The 16,832-nt window shown below is 36.8% G+C and overlaps 1 protein-coding gene across 1 annotated transcript in view; it reads left to right on the forward strand.

Moving 5' to 3' along the window:
• Window positions 1–933: 933 nt before the first annotated feature.
• The window catches only part of lipc.S (lipase, hepatic type S homeolog), a 52,521-nt gene continuing 36,622 nt past the window's right edge, over window positions 934–16,832 (forward strand). The window contains exon 1 of the mRNA XM_018255480.2: window positions 934–1,051. Within this exon, the coding sequence (XP_018110969.1) occupies window positions 970–1,051 (82 nt within the window). The 5' untranslated portion in view covers window positions 934–969. The remainder of the gene's footprint in view (window positions 1,052–16,832) is intronic.

Raw genomic sequence — 16,832 nt, forward strand, 5'->3', positions numbered from 1 at the left:
AAGAACAGCACTCAATAGTAAAAACCCATGTCCCACTGAGACACATTCAGTTACATTCAGAAGGAAAAACAGCAGCCTGCCAGAAAGCATTTCTCTCCTAAAGTGCAGGCACAAGTCACATGACTGGGGGCAGCTGGGAAATTGACAAAATGTCTAGCCCCATGTCAGATTTCAAAATTGAATATAAAAAAATCTGTTTGCTCTTTTGAGAAATGGATTCAGTGCAGAATTCTGCTGGCGTAACACTATTAACTGATGCGTTTTGAAAAAAACACGTTTTCCGATGACAGGATCCCTTTAAGGTTATTATTATTTTTCAAAAAGGTTTTTTTATTCGTGTAATAATATGGTGACATTTAAATAAATTAGTGCCCTCTAATACCCTCTACCCCTACTCCTTTACGATTTCAAAATTATTCCCCAAAATAACAGATATCCTGCATGTTAAATTGTATTTTATTTTTTAATTTTAATAAAATACTTTTTTTTATCCAGTGAAACAGTTTCTTCACCCTAAATTAGGTGAACGTATCATAATTTCGAAGCAAGTAAAGGATTTTTAAAAATACAAAACTCATTATGTGAACTTTTTCCCCTTATCATTGTGTCTCAGTTTGGCAATGTCACAGCAGAAGCAGAAGAAACCATTGGTCAGTCAGCCTCAGATCACTCCATATGACTAGAAAGGCTAGCTTTTAAAAAGGTTTGAAACTATTTGTCTTTCTCAGAACTGAGACTTTCTACTTGGAATATCAGGTATCTCCAGTTAGAGAAGTAGAATCAAATGATTGTGGTGTAGGTGTATGATGAAGCAAATGTACAGGGCAGACATCAGTTTTCCAAAATCAGGGTTGAGGTTATTTATTTAACAGTTAATTTTTAACATGGCATTCATGCCTTGCAATACCCTGACTAATGTACATCTCTCTGTACGTAGATGACTGACCTTGGTTCTCACCTTTCGTCATTATGGGAAGAATTCAGCTATTGCCACTTTTACTAATTCTCCTTCTTACTGAGCAGACATTGACTCAGAAAAGGAAACAGAAATGTAAGTAAAGTTTTACTTATTTTCCATCGATGACCACAAATCCTAGTGGGATGGACAGCTAGTCCCAGACCTGAATAATTTTTTTAAAATTTACCTTTTAACTTCTGATGTATTGCATAAAGTTGATTTTATTTCTAGGAATTGTTGACCTTTCTCAGTGTACCATCATTTCTGGGAATTGAATGCACATTTCTTGTGTTTGTAATCAATGACAGTCCTATCTTTTACGACATACTAGTAACAATATTTATATAGAATTACTTTTGTTACCCGAATACATGTAAGGCCATGTTGAGAAAAGACAAGCATTGTCTATAACAAAGGATGTTTGTTTGGAAAATATAGGTTGTGGAGCTGCATTGGTTCCATTACAGTTGTATTATAATTATTAACTTTAATAAATGGCAGGAACTTGAGAACAGCCAGACACCAAAATAAGTAAAGTGTTGTTTAACAAAGCTAACCTCTTCAGTTGTTTATAGTAAATTTATGATTAGTGATGGGCGAATTTATTCGCCAGGCGCGAATTCGTGGCGAATTTGCGCGTTTCGCCGCCAGCGAATAAATTCGCGAAACGCCCGTGAAAATTCGCGGCAAAAATTCGCCGGCGCCAAAAAAACCGGCGCCGGCGTCAAAAACGGGCGAATTTATAGCCGTTTCGCGAATTTCGCGGCGCAAATTTGCGGCGCAAATTCGCCCATCACTATTTATGATAAACATGATGGTACCAGGGTGTCTGTACTACTGTTCCCTACTGTTTACCATTAAATTATTTCCCCCGAATTCCTCTTGGGGAAACTAGGGCTTTTAGTATAACAATTTGCACTTCTACGTGCTAGAATATTTTTTTCCAGGATCCAGAAAATAGCTGTTTTTATGCAAAAATTGTTGATTTATTTTATTGTAAATTGTATGGTATATTTGTACTTGAATATCTTTACAAAAGTAGCTACTGAAAAATATTTGTGTCTGTTTGTGAATACTGTACCGGTATAGGATCTATTATCCAGAATGCTTGGAGTTTTGTGGATCTTTCCAAAATTTGATTCTACATACATCAAGGGGCAAATTCATCAAGGGTTAATTAACCCTCGATATTCGACTGGGGAATGAAAATCCTTCGACTTCGAATATCGAAGGATTTTGCGCAAATACTGCGATCGAACGATCAAAGGAATAATCGTTCGATCGAACGATTAAATCCTTCGAATCGAATATTTCGAAGGATTTTAGTCCAACGATCGAAGGATTATCCTTCGACCAAAAAAAGTTAGGCAAGCCTATGGGGACCTTCCCCATAGGCTAACATTGGGTTCCGTAGCTTTTAGGTGGCGAACTAGGGGGTCAACGTTTTTTCTTAAAGAGACAGTACTATCGAATGGTCAAATAGTCAAAGATTTTTAGTTCGAATCCTTCGATTCGAAGTCGAATGTCGTAGTTGAAGGTCGAAGTAGCCAAAAAAACACTTCGAAATTCGAAGTGTTTTTTCTTCTATTCCTTCACTCGAAGTTAATAAATTGGCCCCCAAGTATGCTAAAGACCATGTAAACAATAAATAAATGCAACAGTATTGTTTTGCCATTAATATGGATTTATGCAGCTTTACAGAACTTTAATCAGCAACAATTAACTACCTACGAGAGAACACCTAAGAGATGTATTAAAAAAATATAAAACAATATATGTCTGGCATACACACAATATAAAGCAAATTATTAAAAACTATATATATATATATATATATATATATATATATATATATATATATATATATATATATATATATATATAGTCTGTGTCAAACGACCGCACTCTGAAGACCGGACTTGGTATGATCTTTGTGGGTGCAGGGTCCAAAAATTCATATAGAGATTTGTACGTAAGGATCCGCACACCACTATTTTTCATCAAAATAAGTGTTTTATTCGGTACATAGATCCGACGTTTTGGCCCACATTAGGGCCCTATATATATATATATATATATATATATATATATATATATATATATATATATATATATATATATATATATATATATATATATATATATATATATATATATATATATATATATATTCAGGAAAGCTGGCCAGTATGTCAAATTTAAATTTAATTAAAGTATGTCTAAAAGAAACAAAATATAATATAGCCACCTCAAACCATACATATCTAGTTAGTTGTATGATTTGCATAACAATCTTTTACTCACACCATTTACTTTCTCTCTTTTCTAAGCACAGTGACTGTCACCAATTTTTGGTTGGGTAGGTGGGGGTGACATTTGTATATTCATGATATCAGATGAGCCATAGGTGTAGAGTTTACCCAAAAACGATCTGTCTGTTCTGTCTGTTCTTGGCAGATGATGTTTAGTCAACTCACCAAATGACTGCTATGGCACATTAAATTGTAGAATGTCTCAGTTACACGGTTGGACACAATAGGCATCTAACATTCCATAAAATACTTGAGACTAAAGAGAATAATGGGCACGTATAAAAAGTAAAAAGCAAAGTTAAAATAAAATCCCCTTGCTTTCAGATGTTCTTCCCATTGCCCTTAATATAATTGTCTTAATTTATATGTTTGGTTCCCAAGGGCTACGTGATTTGAAAAGTACTTTTTGATCTTGTTATTACATGTTATGCTGCTGAAAAAAAACCCATTTCATAACAGACCACTGCTGATCGATATTTCAGAAGCCTGATTTGCAGACAATGAAAGATCCTTTGGAAAATAAAATACTCTGGAGAGCATTGTGTAGAAAGCATTGTTGAAATGTACTTTGAGTGACTTCAGCATATCAGTGAACACTGCCTTAGTGAACAGTATGATGGCTCGCAATACAAAAATCAATAGTGCTAATTCATATGTGGAAACACACTGTGAACAGAGAGGAGAGATCGTAGGCCATTTGACTGGCCTTTTCCTATCAACTATAGTACTGTCTTTGCTTTGTATACTAGATAATGCTGCATTTAATTCACTCTCAATTTTACTACCTCTGATGCAGATAACCCCAATGTAATGCTTATTGGCAATTGTTACCATTCCTTCCAAGAAATTGGTTTTTAATAATTAATTTCTTATGACTCTTGTGCCTTTGACTACTACAGTTCATGCATTAATCATTCGTAAAATTATTATAATGTTTACTTCTACCAAACTATAATGTACTGAAGAATATATATATATATATATATATATATATATATATATATATATATATATATATATATATATATATATATCATGTCTGAATTTTCATACAAAGGTACTTTTACATATTTTGTTGTGGTGCCTATTAGAGTTGGCATTTTAAGGCTAATATGACACTTGCCTTTTTTCCTTTATTGGAAAAAGCCAGTGGAGAAAATCTCAATCTACTAAAATCCAGCCCGATTCTTCTTACTGATCATGGGTCTGATTAGAGCATGGTGGCATTTTCTATTCTGATGACATGCTCTAAATATCTTCAAACTGAGTTTAGTCCTGCTTCAAAGACCACGGATTAATTAAAACAAGTGCTCACACCCCAGACATCTGATTTTGTAAACTTTTTTTCAACACTTCCCCCCAAAGCATTTACTTTGTACTTAAAAACAAATACCCTCTGGGGAAGATTTATTAACATTTTTGCAGTTTTCTCACCTTTAAAAACCTGAACTGGGATTTTGGAATGCTGGACAATGTTGTTCCAATTTCACTGCAGGTGGTTTATTACTTTTAGTTTTCCTAGTTGTTGTTTATGTACAATAAGAGCAGTGTGTAATTAGTTGATGTAGGTGTCTTACCATGTCCAGCTGTTTAACCAGCATGTTTTACTATATAAAATAATGCTATGATGTCATGCAGTGATTTGACGTGTGATTTTAAAACAAAGTTTGCTCCATCTCTATGTCACATAATCATCTCTAGATCTCTATTAGATAGTACAGGAAAGTCAATACCATCTTGGAGCAACCCTGAGATATACTTATGACCTAGAACAGCTATCTTCCATGTCACTTAAAAATAGAATATTTTCACTTCGCATTGCTGTGATATATCGACCTCCTGGACCATCCTCACAATTTTTTGACAACTTTGCTGCTTGTTTTCCTTATTTACTTTCATCTGACGGCCCAACAAATTTGGTGACTTTCATATACCTGTTGACAATCTTAACCTGTGATACAAATGTAACATGGCAGGCCATGTATGAATGTGAGTGTGATCAAGTGCATTCAATATGGCTCCTTAGTTATAAAATGGATGTACTGACATTAGCAGGAGAACAAGGAATAGTAGGAGTTAAGGTAATAGACTCATAAACATATAAATATGTTTATTAAGCAGGAAGCTCATATCTTATTTACATAGTTATAATCAAAATACACAGCAATTATACACAGCAATTATTTTCATTCGCATGGTTATTTCCATTTTCATGGTCATTCTCATGGCCATGTCCTGGGCATGTAGCCATTAATATTATTATATATGTCTATGTGTAATGATCTATTACTTTGTTATTGTACCAATATAAAAAGGAGCTCAGCTGGGGAGGCTTCGGGACTTCATCTACAAGCAGACGTGTTGTGTAGAATAATTGGTCTTGCAAGGACCATTGGCGATTGATGTGCTCTGGAAGTCGCTGTATTTGATTTGGGCCCGGGGTCCCCCAGCTGATGGTCCTCTCAGAAGTCTGCCAAGGGAAGCTCGGCTAGACGTTGCGTTGTCTTCAATCGGTATTGTATTACTTTTCTTACAATATATTATAAAATATTATATAAAATATTATATGGGGGAAGTGCTCAGTTAGACATTTAGTTTGTGATAAGTCTGCCAAGAGAACTTGTAGCAAGACACAACCCTGCTGTCTCTAAACGTCTTTCACTAATATACTACCTAGGTTTATCTCTATGCTCAGGCTCCCCCTCTCACTCCAATGGTAACTCTCTGGGTCTCATATTTACCAGACTCTGTTCAATTTCCAATTTTACTAACTCACCATTTCCCCTCTCTGCCCACAATCTGCTCACATTTCAACTCTCACTAACTCCCCCTCACCCCCTGCCATTCCTCAAACACATACATACCTTAGACTAGACCCTCTTGTGTCCATGGAATATAGGGTAATACAAAGACAAGTAGCTGCAGGAATACTTGTTGTAATGCTTAACTCCATAACACAGTAAGCTAAAGTAGCAGAGAAAACAGAACAGCAGATTTAACATGAAGCCTTATACATAAGACTAGTACTAGAACCGCATAAGCAGAATCTAAGATACCAGCCTTTTCCTAGCCACACATACTTTACTACACTCATTAACTCCCTTTAAAAAAAACTCACACAACTTTTCTCTACCTTTAACACTCTTCTTTCCCTGTCCCCACTTCTTCAAAAAGAAACTTGACGCCATCAGAAGTGACATTATACTACTAAACCCCCTAGACTTCACCACCCTCCACACTCCCCAGTCTCCTCTGTGCTCCTTCTCTCCCGTGACTGATGAGGAAGTCTCAAAACGTTTGGCTTCCTCTCACCTTACTATCTGCCCACTTGATCCCATTCTGTCCAAACATCTCCACAATGCCAATCTCTGTCTAATTAAAGCCTTAACTCATCTTTTTAATCGCTTACTCTCAATTGGAATCTTTCCTTCTCAACTGAAACATGTTCTTGTCACTTCCATTCTGAAAAAAAACCCACTCTCTTGATCCCTTCAATCCCATCCTATCCCTCTGCTACCTTTCAACTCTAAACTGCTTGAGCACGTAATCTAGTTTAATAGCTAAAGCCAACAATCACTTTACACTGCTAATACTACTTGATCTCTAAGCTGCATTTAACACTGTGGATCATCATCTTCTCCTCCAGTTCCTCAATTCATTTGGCCTCTCCAATACAACCCTGTCCTGGTTCTCATCTTATCTCATGAATCATTCTTTCAGTATCTCTTACAATTTAGTATCATCTTCTCCCATACCTCTTTTTGTTGGGGTTCCTCAGTGCTCTCTCCTGGGCCCCTTATTATTTTCTCTCTCTGTACTTCCACCCTCAGCAAACTAATCAACTCATATGTTTTCCAATGCCACTCTTTGCTGATAATTCTCTAATCAGTGCACTGGCTTCTAATACCTTTCAGTTCATAACTCTGCCCCACCCTATATCTCTGAACTCATCTCTAGACATTCACCCAACCACTTACTACACTCACCTTCTGACCTGCTCCTCAACTTATCTCTCATTACCTCCTCACATGCTCACATTCAAGACTTTGCAAGGGCTGCAGCCCTCCTCTGGAATTCTCTTCCACAGTCTGTCTGACTTTCTCCCAAACTTTCTGCTTTCAAAAGATCACTTAAAACACTCTTATGTAGAGAAACCTACCCTCACACTTCTCACCTTGGAATTCTTTATATTCTTTGGGCTATTTTGGGCTAAATTGGGCTATTGTGGGCTAAAAAATGCCATGGCCAGCTAATCAGCAGAGCATGGTTACACTTGACTCTAAATAGGCAGGGCCTTCGATAGGTGGAATGTATGAAGGAATGGTGTCGTTGAACTACAACTCACATAGTCTACTGTGCTTAAAAATAAAATAAAGGATGCCTAGAGGCTGTTGCAGCAACAAAACAGAATAAGTTTATTAGTCCAAGACAAATGACCCACAGGGTATACTCACAAATCCACAGAGACAATTACAGACAAGATGTTAATATGACAGGACATTTAGGCAGAGACTTGTGATTGGCGAAACTGACCTGTTTTACTTCGCCAAAAATCTCCAAAATGGTGAACATTCACCGAAATGCATTGAAGTCAATGGGCGACAAATTATTTTTTTTTAATTGCGCAAAATTTTATAGACACGCAACAAATTCTTTCACCCATTAGAGTGCATGGGTGCAATTTTCACTACAAAATTTGGCAAAAAATGACGCTTATCACTAGCAGAGACAGCAAAATGTGACACCATGTTGAAGCATTTAGGGTAGTTTAAGGTACACCTCTAGGATGGAATGTCCAGGTGTGGTCCGGATCCCATATAGTGGAATAATCAGGGAGAATAAATTTAAGACAGATTCCCTATCCAGCTGTGGTCCCTTCACTTTAGACTCAGAGTCAATGGGAAAGCTACTCCCTACTACAATCCTGGTTGGGGCACAGGCTGCTCGTGCTAATTAATCTCTTTATCTTACACTCTTAGAGAGTACTATAAAAGAATATAACCTGTCTCTGCCTGGCCTCATTCATGGTGTCCCTGCTCCCCGACTTCCTGGAACAGATCCAGCCGGGTCAGCAACCAGAAACCGGAGATAAAGATCCACCCCTAACCAGACACTATGGAGGTTACTTTATATCAAAATATTTTAATTAAAAAAAAGTTCAACCAAACTAGAATCCACGATTTGACCTTATTTATTATTGAAAAAGCTTGAAGGGAAAAACTTCATAAAATCGAGAAAAAACCCAAATCATACAATTTTTTTCAGAATTTTTTCCCAAATAGCTATATTTTTTTGGGGCTTTTTCCAAAAAGCCCAAAGTTTTCAGATTTTTGCCCAAAAAGCCTGAAATAGTCAGATTCCACCACAGATCACAGAAAGTCTCAAATAGGATAGGGACCTCTCCCATTGACTTATATACAACCTCAGCAAGTCTGAGATGGCGGATTTTCAGAATTTTTGCAGCATACCCGATCTCTCGGAAAATTCAGATTTTATAGTAAAAAGAAAATTAAATTTTTTGAGGTTTTAGCATTCAGATTTTAACAAATAACCCCCTATGTTAAAGTATGTCAGGAAGTGGCCATAGGCCTATAGGCCAATAACTGTTAATTATTAACTAGATACATGTTAATCTGCACAGCAACTAGGGAGATAAGGAGGTGTAGGGTTTTAAAGCTATAGGTACTTAGTAAACCTATGGGTCCCTTTTGTATAAAAACACATATATTTTACAGTGCTGCAAAATATGTTGGCGCTCTAAAAGTATGTGTTAATAATATAACCCTAATTTGGTTACTGGCTCTTTAAATAGCAATTAACCGTTTGGCAATCCAGGGCCCTGAGTCCCTTTTGCATATGAAAAGTACTGGGAACTTGGAAACCTAGGGAACACTGAGGAACACACCTCAGGGGATTTTCACTAGGAAAAATAAAACACACATAATTATGTTTCACATAAAACGAAGAAACAAATGTAAAACCTATTTGCATATATTTATATATATATTTTGGGTACACGTTTCTAGCTATAAGTGTTCTACTTTCAATTTTTTTGAGTAGTTTTAAGTAGATATGGGAACCTTTTTTAACTAGGGATGCACTGAATCCTGGTTTTGGTTCTGGATTCAGCCAAATCCAAGCTATTTTTAGCAGGATTTGAATTTGGCTAAATCCAAGAGCCTGGCCAAACCGAATCCAGACCATATATGCTGTAAATGAAAAAATGTGACTTTGCTTTGAGCATTAGGTATTTCTGCCTGTGCACCAGCTTTCTATGGTGGCAGTAAGTGTTCATATTCGGTTCAGTATTTGGCTGAATCCATTCCCCTAGATTTGGGAAAAGGCAGGGTTTGGTGCATCTAGGGTTGCCACCTGGCCGGTATTTTAACAGCCTGGCCGGTAAAAATGATGGCTGATCAAAATGTTATTAAAAAGGAAAAAGATAATATTTTGGAAGGCCGGTATTTTTTTTCAGAAAAGGTGGCAACCCTAGGTGCATCCCTAACCTTAACATAAATCTATAAGAGTATCCATTCATGCATTTAAACCCAATAAATAGCATATAAATAGTAAATATGTTCTTCTCATTAGTTATGTTTCACAAAACTGTTTTTATCTCTTCAAGTGTAAAACAATGCACATTATCAGCCTATCTTAGAACTGAGTGTTTTATTATGCAGCTTGCAGTCTAGACTTTTGATGTAGTTTCCTGCTTTTTATTGCCGCCTCTCAGATAATTATAAGGCTTAGGGAAATGCCTAGAGCATGCATTGTTTGCTTGGGAATTATATGTAAAAGTACTGAAGCATTTAATTGGATATTATATATGCACAATAAGTATGTTTTTGCCTTCAAGACATGTTACAATGGTGGATTCAAAAGAATAAAATCCTCTGAAATTAAGTGTGGAGTCAATCAAAATTCAGATTACTTGTAAGGTTGCAGAATGAAATTGGATTTTCGTAAGGTTTATTTCAGCATGTTACACTTTGTTTATAAAAGCAATTATAATAAACAGGGAGACCAATAAAGCAAACCTTGACACCTATGCAGTTTGAGTTAACATATGCCTCAGTGTGTCTGTTGCTATATTGGAGCAGCTGAAGCATTTTGCAGCCCACTGAACTTGCTTATTCAAAGAAAGATTTGGCAGTAGGTAGACATAAAGCAGGGGCCTCAAGAACAAAAATTATTTAAGAGTTCCTGCCAGGTTAAGGGATGTTTGGCTTGGGAAACACAAGTCATGATTTATCTGCAAACCCAGGGATGAGGAGTTGGAATCCATTATTGGCTGAATTGTGGAATCAGGGCCGAAGCGAAATAAAAACTGTTTGCGTTTTAATGAGATACTTTTTAGATATTGTGTATTTAAAGGAGAACTCAACAAAGATGTAGACTGGAAATGCAAAACCTTGTATTTTGGTATCATGTACCAGGGCAAAGTCACCGCAGTCCTTTTACAGGCCTGAGTAGTAACTAATATTCATATTGTGTGAAAGCAAATTAAACAGGGCATTCTGCAAAATAATTGATTAACCAAGAGCCCTGTAGCATCAGCTGCTGTGATATATGTATCCCATTTTCTATTATTACTTTCATTGTTTCCACTGACCTTTAGGGTGAAAGCACCCCTAGTTACTTGCTCTAAGCATCCTCTGGTGGGTGCCTTTATAGCCAGATTTATTATTATATCATATATATGGGTCATTTAAATACAAGCAGCAAAATCCAGCCCAGCACAAGCAGCAAAACATGGGTACACACCATCCCAGCAGAAGCAGCAAATTATCTCTCTCTTCCCTTCTCGTCTACCTATGAAAAATATTCATGTTCTCACCCTTGCCTCACAATGGCCAGCATAATATTCATATTTTAAAGATACTTTGTCCAATATCTATTTCTGTTTGCAAACAACTTTTTTCACATTCAAATACTTACATTACCACTTTTCATACTTTTCCCATGAGGAAAGTACTTTTGTCATACACTGTTTTACAGTGAAACAAAATGAAATACCCTTCGAACAAGGCATCTTGAAATGACTCCTTGTTTCAGTCACAAGGAAAAACTCACATACTATTTTAGGTGAAGGCGAATCAGTACAGCCAGTGAACATCTTACTAGGAAGCATCTCCGTTCCAGTCCCAGTCTTCTTTAGGAATCAACCAAATCCTACAACATAACAAATGCTTTGTAAATAGAGAAAAACTTATCGAGGTTATGGTAATATGAAAGATTCACTTTACAGTCCTATAGTACAGGGAAAATAGGTTATTTTAATGATATTTATATAAATCCTGGGAAAAAGTTCAGGGAGTTATAGGTTTGAAATAGACTATTTATTATTTTTATATATATTTGTGACCTATTGTGCAGACAGAACTCCCAGGGGCACATTTACCTAGGGTCGAATATCGAGGGTTAATTAACCCTCGATATTCGACCGTCAAAGTAAAATCCTTCGACTTCGAATATTGAAGTCGAAGGATTTTGCAGTATTTCTACAATCAGACGATCGAAGGAATAATCGTTCGATCGAATTCGAAGGATTTTAATCCATCGATCGAAGGATATTCCTTCGATCAGGAAATTGTTAGGAAGCCTATGGGGACCTTCCCCATAGGCTAGCATTGGCCTCGGTAGGTTTTAGGTGGCGAACTAGGGGGTCGAAGAATTTTTTAAAGAGATAGTACTTTGACTATCGAATGGTCGAATAGTCAAACGATTTTTAGTTCAAATCGTTCGATTCGAAGTCAAAGGTCGTGGTCGAAGTAGCACATTCGATGGTCGAAGTAGCCATATTTGACCATTCGAAATTCAAACTTTTTTTCCTCTATTCCTTCACTCGAACTAAGTAAATAGGCCCCTCAGTGTGCTTTGTTCCCATCACCATCCATTATCCAGAAACCTGTTATCCAGAAAGCTCCGAGCTACAGAAATGTTGAAACTGATTTACTTTTTCTCTGTAATAATAGAAAAGCACCTTGTACTTGATCTTAACTAAGTTGCATGAATCCTCATTGGAGGCAAACACAATCCTTTTGCGTTTATCTGGAAACTCCAGGTCCCGAGAAGGGCCCAGCACTCATAGAACCCCCTCTTACACTGAACCCACCAATCTACCCACCCGCCCCCCAGCCACTTGTGCTATGATAAGTAGGAGAGTGACTGGATAGTGGGTTTTCTAACAACTATAGAAGCAGCCCCCTTCCCCTGTGCCTCCCACCTGTGGGGTTCACTTCCCCTATAGTTACACCAGTGTTACCTATTACATATAAATCACAGGCCAGAGATATGGCTAGTTTGTTAAAACCACTCGAAAAAGTTGAATTGTATGTAAAAACAAAAAACTGTGCTTTCAGATAAGAACTTTGTGAATGAAACCCAGTTTGCCACAAAAGAGTTTCTGGCATTTCAAGGTCTAATAAATAATGTCTGCCTATGACATAATACATTTGCCAGGATCTACAGATTGCTAGTCCAGGTCTGTTAACTTTCATTTGTTAGGCTATTTTGTTAGTATATTGTTATATTTTTAATATATTGTATACTGATGAAGCTAAATTTAGTGTACATACTGTAGTCCTTGTAGCCATCTCTGGTTGCATTATACAAAACATACAGTCTCCCACACAAACTGTGGTGTCACTTTGGTCTGTACATCCATTTTGCTTCCTTTGAGCAATAAAGTGTTATGAGCCATGTTGCAATCCATAAATTAGGCGCGTCTCTAATATTCTCCTTCTTTCTGGATTGTAAAACTAAAACACTGTCGGTCAGACTGTAAATCTTGTTGCCTTCATTCAATTAGATTAAATGTAAAATAAAGTGTTTGATCATAAATAGCTTGTGCATAACTCTATTTCATTTCTATCAGTGGCAGCCTCAATTAATGTAAAGCTGTAATTAAAAATAAGCTCTTGGAAATAAATACAGGGAGTGTGTAATGCTGCCTCGGTTTGGGACAATTAAAATTCATGTGCAATAGTAAAGTGTGTTAGTAATCTATTCTAAATCCACTGCTCAAATGATAGGCTGTTATAAAAGAATTCTACCAGTAGCTCTGATACTCTCTTTCCCCCAGTTAATGTACTTTCAGCACCTAATATCGATGGCAGTGAACTAGCAGATAGATTTAAAGGATACGTAAAAAATGAATGCAGTATTGCTAAGGATGCTTTCTAATTTACATTGCAAATAATTAACTCTACCATTTCAAACTTTATTTTTGAACCAATTTTTTGGGCTGTAATATTGGTGTGGAGGCAGCCTGATGCTGAGCTTTGAGAAGGAGCCAGCACTTCATTATGGAGCTGCTTTGAAACAGCTAATGTTCCGCCCCTTCTCACTGTACTTCGAAGCCGTGCTCTGTTTATCAGAGCACAAGTCACATGGTTGGGGGCACCTGGGACATCATGGACATCAGGTCTAGCCCCATGCTAAGTTTCAAAATTAAATATAAAAACAGTAATTTTCTCTTTTAAAAACAGATTCCAGTGCAGAATTTTGCTGGAGCAGCACGATTTTTTTTGTTTTGGGGGAAAAACATGTTTTCCCACGTCAATATCCCTTTAATTAGTTCCCCCCACCTTTCCAAAACTATTAACTGCTACTATAATGACTTTTGTAAAAATATCATCACCTTCTGGTCAGTTCCTCTGACTGCACAGTAGGAGATATATTCGCTCAGAAGGAAAAGTACCTTTATTTTAATTTGTAGCTAATTCGTTGCTATGGGTAATTGTGCTGGTACACTTTAGTAAGTGAATGAACCTGTGTATCTATAATGGCTATACATAAATTAGAAAATGTATGTTGGGCAATTCATCTGTTACAAAACTCCAGTCTAGATTAGTGTTTGTCAAGTTAGAACAAGGACAAGCGTAACTTTACTGATGGAAAGTATGACCCTGCAAAACTTGATAATCTTGGTTAAATAGAATTAAATCATTTACAGGTCCGGCAAACTCCTGTCCTGGGCAAATACTGTGAATTTTAGAGAAAGGTACAGAATGCACAGAAGAAAACCTCTGGGCACACAGTAGATTCTGCCATCAAAATGTACTTTGTGTTTAACTGCAAAATAATCAGCTAAACATTAGCTGATAAAGAGGTTGATAAAAATTTTAATGAGTGTTATAGAAAATTGCAGTATACCATATACTCTCATTTGTTCTATTATTTCTTTTCTTATGGAAGTGATTGTAAAATAACATTACATGTTATATTCTGTTTTCATTATTAACTTGTAAGAGATCCATGGGGTTTACTTATGCCCTGGGGGATGTGTTCCAATAGGCACAGTTGTCCTGCCCATAGTTTAAGGGTGCTTGTCTCTTCCACTTTGGGCTCCACTTCAGGAGGGGGTGGATGTACTGGGGAAGAGTATTGTGCCCTAATGGAAGGAGAAATAAAGTAAAGGGACCCTGTTAATGAGTTGTAGACAATGGATAGCAGATCCTGTAATAACACATAGAGAGTTTTATAATAAAAGGCACTAGTTTTGCAGAGGAGCAGTATCCCATTTCAACCAATCAGCAGGTACCATTTACTGGTTACCTGTTTAAAAGTTGCTATAGGCTGCTGCTTCTGGGCAAACAAAGTGTCTTTTATCACATATGGGGGGGAAGTGTGTGGTTGCTCCCCAGGTTATTTTTATCAAGTGTGGTAAAGAGATACTGACAGAAATAACCTTTTTTAATGTCTATCATAACATTGTGAACCACCCCTATAATGATGCGCTCAGTCAAGAACCTGCACTCCTGTACAAAGATGCACACACATGACAGGTATACAAAGGAAATGGGTTTCTTTCATGAACAGAATTGCCCAAGGCTCTTCCAAAAATGTCGGAGTGTTATCTACAGTAGAAAGATACAGTTTCCAGAGCCTTACTATTATGGAATTCCTGCAGTAACTCATTTACAAAATCCTGGCTAACAGCCACTTTAACCTCAATCACCTGCCTATTAAGAATTTCATGATGAAAGGTTTCTGTTAGATTATCCTGGAGTATTGGATCTGCCTGAAACCCTTGGTCACAAGCAATACATTCAACACAGTTTTCAAACACTTCTATGTATGCTGCTGTTTAAAATATTGTATATAACTATATTAATAAATGCACACATTTAAGGGGACACAGTCACCTCCAAAATTATTTACACTAGAAACTGTTATTAGATTAGTAATTACAACTTTTTTTTATTATAGCTAGTTTTTTTGGTTTTGGTTTTTTTTTTGCATAACGATATATATTTTATATTACCCCCTTCCAGTCATAGGATTCTACTAATGTCTGTATGCTTTCTATAATAATCAAGAAGAAAATAACTAAAATAGATCTTTTTACATATTATTGTGAAATAGGTTGTGTATGATTCCTGTGTCTTTTAATAATTAGGCAGTTGCGTTGTAATATTAGAGAAATTACAGTTTTTTGGGTGCAACTTGCCATGCAAGGCTGATATTGGCGGCTGACTTGGACACTGTTAACCGGTTTGGTGAAATTGTGTAAAGGATTCCCCAACTGAACCCCCAATCTGATTAGCGCTCGCTGTTCAGTTACATATATGCAAAACTCTCCCAGAGCACCTGCATGATACCCATATGTGGTCCAATCTCTTATACTGGGGCCAAATCCTTAGAACCAAATGAATGGATCTTCCCATGTATGGCCAGCTTGAGACTGAGCAAGGATAACAGAACTGGAAAATATATAAGCAGAAGTGGCTAGAACTTTTTTTTCAGTATAGATGCTACTCCTTCAGTAATCCATTCACATTATTTCAGAGAAAAACAAACAATTGTTATTTTGATGACAGTATACTTTTTCATTGTTCCAAAGAAGACCAGCAAACAGTGGCGTAACTAGATATTACTGGGCCCCACAGCAAATTATTTTTCAGGCCAACAAAAAATTTAGAGGTTGACTTGTTTCTCCAATATTTATTGAAATTGTATATGAATTAGGGCCTCGGGGGGGCCCCTATACCTCCTGGGCCCCCTGCAGCCGCAGGGTCTGCTTCCTCTATAGTTACGCCCCTGCCAGCAAAACCCTTCAGTTATTGAGAAGACATAATGAGCCAAGTACTATTGTATGGAAATTCTGCTGTAACATCCACAGTATTTGTTTTTGCCCTTAGTCTACAACTCAATGTCTGCCAGTGTTCTTCATGAACCTGTCTCCTGCCAGAATTCCGTTCATGAAATACTCATTAGTAGTCATCTATTGTGTTTTCTTCTAGAAGCAACATATCAGATGGTCTCTTTTCCTACTCAATAGTTCACCTTCAGCTACTTTATAGTACTTCCATCCAATATAAAAAGTAAACGTAGTTTAGGAAAAACAGGTTACTTTAAAGAATAATATGTAAATGTTTTCATTCTCGCAGTAGTGTCTTTAAGTATTTATTTTGGCAGGAAGCTACTATTTAAATGTATTTAACAGCAACTTATGCTTTATATCAAATGATTGGTAATACTGTAATTTAATTTGCCGCATGTCATGGGAGTGCATTATTGGAACTGTGGGAAGTTGTGGCAGAAATCTTGTGTTTTGT

Source organism: Xenopus laevis, chromosome 3S (assembly GCF_017654675.1).
Source record: "Xenopus laevis strain J_2021 chromosome 3S, Xenopus_laevis_v10.1, whole genome shotgun sequence".
Classification (NCBI taxonomy): Eukaryota; Metazoa; Chordata; class Amphibia; order Anura; family Pipidae; genus Xenopus; species Xenopus laevis.